The following is a 9,481-nucleotide window of genomic DNA, read 5'->3' as shown; positions in this document are numbered from 1 at the left end:
AGTTAGGGTGTACACGGAACAGTTCTGTTCGAGCTGCGCTCACACGAAGTCCCTCCATGAACACGGTCACGCTGACCAGTTCCGGAAGAGGGTCCACCGCCATTCCGGCGATAAGAGTTCTCAACTCTTGGACATAGTCCAATAAATCCTTCTTACCATGGCGGGTAGCAAGGAACTTTGACCGGATACGGTACGCCTGATTAGGCGGCGCGAACACGCGCGAAAGCTGTTGCTTCAGCTGATCCCAAGTGGGAAATGCAGCGTCAACAGACGTGCCGCACGTTAGTGCCCATTCGCGAGCGCGACCTCCAAGCCTGGAGATAGCCAGCGCCACGCGCTGATGCTCAGACTGGAGCAGGGCCGATCCCATGGCCATCTCGACCTCACGGGTCCAGAGAAGGAGATTCTCTCCATCCTTCCCCTCGAAGGTTTTTACGCTCACCATGAGCGGTTTCAGTCTCATAGACTCTTCACGCGTCATCGACGCCGCCGCCGTTGCGGCGCTCATCTTCTCTTGGACATGCTCCAAGAGCGCGTTCTCGTAGCGGGAGAACGATTCCAGCCTGGCAGTGACCGCCTATGGGCCTTGCGATGCAAGATGAGCCACGCCCTCCGGGCCAAGCAAGGACATAAGCTTAGTAAGCGCGTCCTGCTGCGCCGGGGGCAAATTCGCGAACACGGGGTGTTCCATCCTCGCAGAGGATATAGTCAACCGACTCAGGAGCGGGATTGACTACAAGTGCTACCAAGTGCAGCGGGGCTGCCGTAGCTTTAGCGTCAGAGGAAGACGTTCGACTCAAAGAGTCACTGATACTAAGTTCCTTATCCAAAGGACACTTACAGCCCAAGACCAGGGCTCAAAGTTAACACCTTAACTTTTATGCTTCAAAACCAGAAGTGTTTATTTACTATTATTGCGGCCAAGCCGCCTAGGGGTAAATGTATATGTTTAACTATCTAGCATAGTTAAACCTAATCAAATGCATAACGTGTGGCTTTCAGCCAACGTACTGAGAGACCTTGTTAACTCTCCAACTTATGTACTGAGAGTTTGTTAACTCTCCGGGTACTTCGTACCCCTGTGTGCTCCACACCATGTAACCCCGTTACAAAAACTGTCGTAGGTGTAGATCGTAGATTAGCTCTTATCCACCACTAGACACTCCCAATGCTTAATATTGATATTCATTGGCATGAACACGAGATCCTTATCGGCACTGGCCAGCAAACGCACGGTCCAAAGAAGCACTTGATTAGCTTTGCCGGGTGCCAGAATCTTGAGCGGAGGTAAGACAGACCCATCATTCGCTCTTATCTGCCTGTGACGTTTGATGCACAGTCTTTCCATAAGGTGTGGTTTGCTTAATCATCGCCAGTGCCTCTTTACCAATGTTTCCGGAAGCATGTAAGAAACGATCTCACTTTCAAACACGATTTTCCCCGCCTTCATGCTCTTAGCTATTGTTTGTGCATATCGAACTTCGAAGGTGTTCAGAAATGAAAATAATGCAAGTAGAGGATGATTTCGCGAAGGGCGTTTCTCGACTTAGCGCCCTTATTGTACCCTGTCCGCCCACGGGTTATCTTAACTTTCTCTGCTGCTCTGTCCTTGCGGGGTCGACCGACACGACGTCTTGGGTTGAGCGACTTCATCAACTTCTTAGAAGTAGCACTGGTTATCTTTTCTATCGCTATTTGTTAATGCCCTGGTGATATTAGTGATCTTTTTCTTCGAGCTCGCCAGCGATAGTCTCCGTTTTGAGGGTTGCGGGCAGCTGCTTGTCCTCTTCAACGTCTCATTTCTCATTTGCTTCGCCGTCACACAAACAATACGTTATCACGTCTCCTTTCCTTGCTGCTAAACATTTCCAGGTATTGGAGAGCGGGGTGGAATTTCTTGTCGGGACGATCGCTATTTTTGCAGCGATGCAGCCGCACACGTCCTATGCACACTTGTACTTCTCTCTCTGGTAGCGGCTTCTTTCAATAACCACATCGATGCCAGTAGCGATGAGAGGTGATACGTCGACGGCAACCAACTCTCAGCGCTTAGTCACCTATATCAAATGGCCATTTGCGAAACATGCTGAAAATATAGCAGCATAATGCAAAACATGATCAAACATGGTAATACGCTAGCAGCTACAACCAAAAACTGGTGCAGCCACGGCTATTATGATTTATATAAGACGACATAACGTACCGGGCGGTAATGAACGATTACGGGATCGTCATCAGGCCAGCGATATGTTTTTGATACAGCATACTATGTCTGCATGGCAACTTCATGGTTTCTGAAAACTCACATGCACACATCCGCAAGAACTTGATCACTCGGTGTGAGCGACCGTCGCGCATGAGTGTCACGTATAACTACTCGTCGTCAGCAAAGTAACTTTTGTTAAATTCGGGATCAACAGCGAACATGTACTCTTACCTGAAAACCTTGGCTAGCCACTCGTGCGTCATTCCGAGAAAATAGTTCATCTCCTCGCCGTCGACAATGATCCTTTGCGTACCAGGAAAAATCACGCGACTCCCGTATTCATCGTCTTTTCGTCTTTAAAATCGAAGCACCGATTCCACTGCTTCGTATTCATGGAGCTGTCAAGATCGGTCTTCTGCTTTCCAAAACAAATCTCCAATCTGTTGTTGGTTGTTGCGGAAATAAGGTAAATTCACGATGTACATAGTTACTTATAAAGAAGACGTGGAAACATGGACCCAGGTAACTACGTCACTAACATGGTCTGCAAATTACAAAAAATGGAACCAACCTTTTCGTTTTGTGTGATGTAGTAGAACACACAATACCGTCAGATGTGGATTCCTTACACAAACCACAACAAATCGCCGAGTTAGGTCGGCGGTTGTATGGCCTGCGCACAGGGTGGTCCCCTCGCGGTTCGGCCCTGCCGGGACAGACGAGTGATCGCTTCCACTCGGTTCCGACTAACCAAGTCAGAGCACTTCCGCGGCCCCGCCGAGTTTGGCTCGGCAGAGCTCGTTCACAAACCCTGTGCCCTCCACCAAAGGATGGACGACGGCGCGCGAGCGCTTTTACAGGTCACCGAGCGCAGAGGCTGCTCAGCTAGAGGTGTTACGGCACCCGGGCTATCCAACGTACCGGCCCGCTGAGTATGCGGGGCTTTCTTTCGCGCGTAGCGAGACTTTGTCCTACCCGGACCGACCTAATCTCTTGGCGCTACCAATCAATACCCTACAAGCTATGCCTCTCGAGTATTGACGGCAGGCATAATCCAGCCCTATGCAGGGACTTACCGGAAAAGTGTACACGTGTCTTGGACTAGGAAAATTCTGCTCTGTTATCTTCTGGGAGCCCTTTCGGCTCCCCCTATATAATTCTATGCTTCCTATACAAATATCTAGTGAAATGTAGTCGTTTCGGATCTCTACCGACCCTTCCGCTGGGTTCAGGCGACCGTTGAGCTCAGCGGCTATACTAATACATCATCCGGACAGACCGCTGAGTACTTACCGTGATCCTTTGTTCCTAAGCTCTGGGTTATCAGACCGAGCCGATTCTTGATCTTAAGTAGGTTGAAGTATGGCCGAAGCTGGAAATTACTACACCACATTTGTGTGTGTAATTGACGAGCAGAATTTCCGGGAAGCGTTCCTACAGCTTTCGCATGAGCTCTGAGCTGATGGAGACAGCAACCGTTTGTTCATGGCTGTCTCCATTTCCCGACGACACGTTTCCACGTTGAAATATTCTAGCAATTCGGCGACTTGGTCCTCGGCACTGAGCGAAACACCTTACACAACACAGTCAAGTTCAGCATTCAAAAGCAAATAAAGTAATTGAAGGATGACTCACCTGTCTTCTTTATCTTAGCGATCATGCTGTACACATCTGTCAGCTGTAGGTAGTGAGGTGAGTTGATCCCAATGTAGTTGCAAATTCCGCTGGCTTTGCTGCCAGTCGCAGCCATAAGCTCGACATCACTCATGATCGGTGAGATCGAGGGGGTTATTCGAACGGACGGGTCCCTTCGATAAACTGCTTCAAATTGTTTTGACAATGTCCATTAAAAAAAAGGCTCTTCACTTGACTGCGCCATTCTCCTCTTAAAAGTTTCACACACACTGAGGTCCAACTCGCATCTGACACCCAGCCCCCTTTCACATAATGCTACGGGCACGTTCCGTTTGATCGAACGCAAGTCTATCCATGCATACAGATTTAAACGTGCTCGTAGGGATAAAACAATTCTGGAACTAGCGGGATTTCACCGGTAGGGATCCCAGCGTGAACCTTCATGTTAGAAATTCGACGGTTTCTTAGCCGAACGTAATAAGGCTCACTGATGATCACCACTGTGTGGTTGTCCTCCTGGTACTTTTCTAGGTAACCCTCAAATGTTTCCCAATCCTTGTGGTATATCTTCATTTTAGGGACGTAGTACAGCTCTTCATCGCGATCATCTAGCACGTGCTTGCAACTGTCACGGGATTCTTGCGATGCTTTCTCACTTTCTCCACCATCAATTTTAGTAGCACCATTTGCTTCGTCCGACACCCGCTCACCTTCAACAGAACACGCTTTAGCTTGGTCGTCGCCAGTAGAAACATCGTCCAGGCGATCATCGGGATGTTCAATATCATTGCGGTGAAGCGCCCGTTGTCTCTAAAGAAGTTGGAAGCTGATTGATAGGCTACGCCCCGATCGGGTGTTGGAAGACCGCCAGTGACGACGGCTCATCAGCGAGCCCATACGCAATCAACAAGATCGGATCAATAAGGTGCAGTCATTTCGATACGTGATCTACTCATTATATGCGGTCACTCATGTACCTCAGACCGACTGGATCCCTGGTTATCGCGATCACCGCCTCTTCCAGGGTCATGCGATCGTCCGCTGGTCCTCGCTAGACGTACACCATACGTGTATCTCGGAGATGAGCGTGGACATCTTGTTCAGTTAATTTTCCAAACCTCTGTAGTGGTTGTTCTCACTTCGTAGTCTGACGCCCCAGCTCCAGAAGAGAAGACGATCTGGTTGACGAGGATGGCGTGCGCGCCCTGATGCAGTCCCAGCACAGCGACACATTTTACCCCCACCATCACGCTGAGAGACCGCTTGACGTGCTTGTTGAGAAGCCTGTTGGAGATCCCGATCCAGTTTCCCAATCTGCTCCCTTAGACGGGTGAGCTCCGCGGCGTTAGCAGTGATAGTATCATCTGCCGTTCTCAGGCGATACTCGAGGTCCTGCCGAATTTCTTGGAGACGGCGTCTCTTGCGCCCGATCACGGCCTGCAGTCGACCTCCCTCTGAGCGGCTTGTTGAGAGGTGGAAGATTCTAGAAGCTCGTTGTCCAAGGCAGCCTTCTGATCGCCGAGTGCTTGAAGGCTAGAACGGGATTGCGCAAGCTGGTCTTCCAGACCTGCTATGTGACGGGCCACATCCGGAGGGACGATTACCGCATAATCGTAGTCCTAACGGCAAGCCCATATCCTAGTAAAAACAGGAGCTACTGCTTTTTTGTGTGCTGCCAACTTTTAGCCAACTGTTTGCTTCATTTTACAAGCGGCTGCTCTCCACCGAGACGCGCCCACGCCAACGAGCTCAAGACGACCAAGTTGGTCTCCACCACGCAGCTAACGTATCTCATCTCCACGGGCAGCAGCAGCATCTCGCCGTGGCGACTGTCGGGCGACGCTGATAGCTTCTCCTGGTGCGAGCGTCGCAAGCATCTGGCTAGACAAGCTGCGACGCAGTCTGACGATGAACCCGTGCTGTTTAGCAGCCTGCCACGAGTGAGATCGCGGACAGGCGTCTGTGGCGTGTTGATTGCCTGGATTTTGAGGTGTTGAAGGGCGTGTTATGCACGAAACTGGCGCACCATCCATTCGAATAGAGTTTATCCACAGAACCAACTCTTGTTCCGACTCCTTGTTTAGTACTGTTGCTAGTCCTGGATCTCGCACATTGCGGTGGCTACCACGACCTGAGGCGCAAGCAGAAAACATTGTATCTTCAGCCCTCATCCACGATCTAGCTAGCTTTCTCTTCTTCTTCTTCACTTCAGGTGGCAATCCATCGTAAAAATGATCCACAGCACGGTCGAGGTCATGCTCTTTAATGTAGTCAAGCACGTTTTTCTTGTGAGAATAGGTCGATGAGATTCTTATGCCTTTCGGCGACTTCCTACCGCCCCCGTTGGTGCAAGGACGCACCATTGTTCTGCAAAAGCTGCTCTGAACAGCATTTTAAAGCTGGCGAAAGCTAAGAATAGCAACTTGGATTGTGAAACTTACGTGGGCTCAAAATTACTTCTGATTGGCCAGATTGGCTGTGCCGTTAGGACTAATGTGCCGTTAGGACTACGATTATGCGGTACACTGAACGAGGTGGCGGCAAGCAGCTGTGCCTCAAGGGTCGCGATCTTGTCTTGAAAGTCGGATACAGCCTCGTCGTAGCGGAGTTCTAGGTCGAGGTATCGAAGACGGCAGGCTTCAACTTCACGGGTGTTGTCCTGCCGTTTCTGCAACGCGTTCAGGCAATCAGCAAGATCTGCACGTGTGGTGTCCAATTGGTGACGAACCAATCGTACTTGTGCTGACTGAAGAGCACATACGGTGACGCAGCGTCGGCTGCCTCCGCAAGCTGGTGGTCTAAATCATCGGCACGCCGACGGGCGGCAAGATATTCGCGGCGCAGAGCATCGTGATTTCGCCGCAGTTCCCGCAGCTCTCTCACTTTATCGATAGCCTGCTCAAGAGCGCGCAGAGAAGCACGCACGTGAAGGAGGTCTAGCGAGGGGTCCGCCAGGTCGACGGTCGACACTGGCACGGGGATAGCATGGGCCATAGGTGGCAACGACGCGTTGGAGGAAGGAGTAGCAGCATTACAGGAACCACCGTCTTAACAGAACATGGTAAGGAAGTCAGCTATACGTATTAAAGGGTGAGAGGGGGACAAGGGAAGCAAGCACGTACGAGAGGACAGGAGGAATACGGCCTAACGGGGATGGGTGAATAGGACGAGGCGCGTGTCGTTAGTAAGTCTCACAATTGAACCATTTCTTGTACGAGGGATGCTAGCGTGCCATATTACGCTACATCCGGTCCGAAAAGAATGTGCATTTTAAATGTAGTGTGAGCACGTGAATTCTATTGTTGCTTTTGATTGGTTGATAACTGATCTCACACCCGGTTAGGTCAATCGGCGCGCGTTATATATTTATGCTGATAACACCACTTTGAAATGCACATTCTTTATTCGGACCAGAGGTAGTACGTGGTTTGTACTGGTCACCTCGGTAACAGAGGTAAGCGCCACACTAATAAGTCAACACACCACGTTAGATTGAGATGGCCAGCAAGGTCAGCGTGGGTATCACACCGTACACCGCATATCGGTAAGCAACACACTCAAGTCTGCGATGCCGCGGCTCCACCCGCATTTTCGAGCTCTCGGTGGGTCGCCTTCTCGTCGCATAACCACACAAAAAGTGAGCTACATGCTGTCACACATACTTGCACACTTGTCTAAGTGTACGTACCGGGGGGGGGGCGCAGCTGGCATAAAGGGGCTACAGAGAAGCAGGTAGGAGAAGAGGGGGAGGCGGGTCGGAGCGCGATGATTCGAGAATAGACGGCTTTGGTAAGTGTAAAAGGCCTGATAACCACTGAAACGAACAAACACATGTTCAAATTAGTACCTTACCTTCTGCAGCACGAAGCGAGGTATCATGGGAGGCGCAGCGGGGGTCCACGGGGTATTGCATACGGCGGCATGTGCGTGGGGAGAGCTAGAGCTGGCCTCTCGCGACTCGCAGCAAAATGTGTGGCTCTTCGAATTAAAACTTATAGCTGCAATGTATTTTATAAATTTAAAACATGGCCAAACATGTTGAAAACATGCAATTCACAGCATGGGCTGTAGATTTTTTGTTCGTGAATTTATTCAAGATAATTATGGACGCCTCAGTGCACAAATTTCCAGCGAATGAAACGCATGTGCTACAAGAGAGCAGTTTCCCCTGACGTACTATTCACTGTAATTATTGTCCATGAGCAAAACCTAATTATTGCGGAGCATGTTCGATCGCAGAACTGTGGTGTAGCAGGATCAGCAAAATCTGCGAGATTGTTGGATCCAACTTACCACCAGTACGCAGACACCGACTAACGGAGGGGTCACCAGCAAGGCAACCCTACGGCCAGATCCCAGAGCTAGGCTCTGGATCCACCAAGCTCGAATAATCGCTTGGGATCCTGAAACAACTACGGACGCAGAATGAAAATCTTACCACTCATACTCCACCCCATCCCCACGTCTCGCCAAGGCGCTCTCGTTTCCACCACTTGGACTTGAACTCTCAAGATCCCGCTACAGGAGGCGGCAAGAACGACGCAAAGGAAAACAAAGGCACGGGAACACCCGGTTAGCCTTTCGGACCTGCACGTGTAGAGGAAAGGTGCTAGGATCTGGCCAATATATTATCCAGTTATTACTACCAACACTAGGATCTGCAATTCGCAAACCTTCAGCCGAGCTCGTACGCCACCTTAATCCGATCTTGAGGCAGAAAGCACTTTGCGTAACACGAAGCTAAATAGAGTTCTGATTTAAGTTAAGCCTACACAGCCTGGATATATGTCCTCTTCTGTCCTTTACTCCTAAATCCTCCTGTTAGGCCTGTCTAGTTGTCCTTTCTCTCCTCGGTCCATCTCCTCAGCTCGCTCTGCGAAGAGCTGGGGCGCAATCATTGTATCGTGGCTGATCACCGATTTACCCCCGATCAGGGATACCCCCCCCCCGATCAGGAATATCTCTGGATCATGGGTACACCTGGATCCTAGCGATTTTAGATATCGGGCCCAGATCGCGATTCCCCACTCACTCCCTCCGATACCGGATATTTGGATATCCAGATCTCGTTCTTGCGACCTTCCGCTTGGATTCCAGTCGGCGTCCTCCCTCCCTCCCCCCCCCGTCCAAACCGTTACAACTTTTGTCCCGATTCGTAAACCCTGGATCCAGATCGTCATATTCGTATCCACAGTGTCAATAATCCAGAACAGTGTCCGGCGGTCACTTCCCGTCTTCTTATTTCTTGTAAAAAAGCATATCACCACAGCCGCTTTCTGTGCCTAGCTTTCGCCGCCCAACGGTGTCACTGCGCGCACCCAACAACGTTCTCACTTTCCCATTAGAGTCTCCAAGCACACTCGACATGGCACCATCATAACGCGCTGGCCGGGGGCACGGGAAATTGCCCGTATCCGCGCCTTTCTTCAAGCTGTCGTCGTCTCCGCCGACCTCGGTGGAGGATCTCCATTGCTTAGTCCGGGTGCTCTCAAATCAGGTCAACACTCTGACAACCAAGCTGCAGGCTGTGACGTCTAAGCGTGATTTTGCTCGCCAAGAATGGAATGTTGTTTTTAATCCATCCTGTCTCCAACAGGGGTCTCCATCAGTGGCGTTCAAATCCGCGATCTCCGCCAACAA

General features: G+C 50.5%; 1 protein-coding gene across 1 annotated transcript; it reads right to left on the bottom strand.

Annotated features, from left to right (window-relative positions):
• Positions 1 to 2,528: 2,528 nt before the first annotated feature.
• On the bottom strand, positions 2,529 to 7,720 carry PITG_19615 (uncharacterized protein; the record flags this gene model as incomplete). Its single annotated transcript, XM_002996891.1, has 12 exons — positions 2,529 to 2,646; positions 3,128 to 3,177; positions 3,283 to 3,355; positions 3,422 to 3,458; positions 3,842 to 3,877; positions 4,330 to 4,651; positions 4,981 to 5,162; positions 5,567 to 5,760; positions 6,299 to 6,331; positions 6,579 to 6,888; positions 7,283 to 7,307; positions 7,694 to 7,720. 12 exons carry the CDS (start codon positions 7,718 to 7,720, stop codon positions 2,529 to 2,531), a joined length of 1,407 nt encoding a protein of 468 aa, XP_002996937.1.
• Between the last annotated feature and the right edge of the window lie 1,761 nt (positions 7,721 to 9,481).

Source organism: Phytophthora infestans, genomic scaffold, assembly GCF_000142945.1.
Source record: "Phytophthora infestans T30-4 supercont1.99 genomic scaffold, whole genome shotgun sequence".
Classification (NCBI taxonomy): Eukaryota; Oomycota; class Peronosporomycetes; order Peronosporales; family Peronosporaceae; genus Phytophthora; species Phytophthora infestans.
This window is presented reverse-complemented; position numbering and strand designations above follow the sequence as displayed.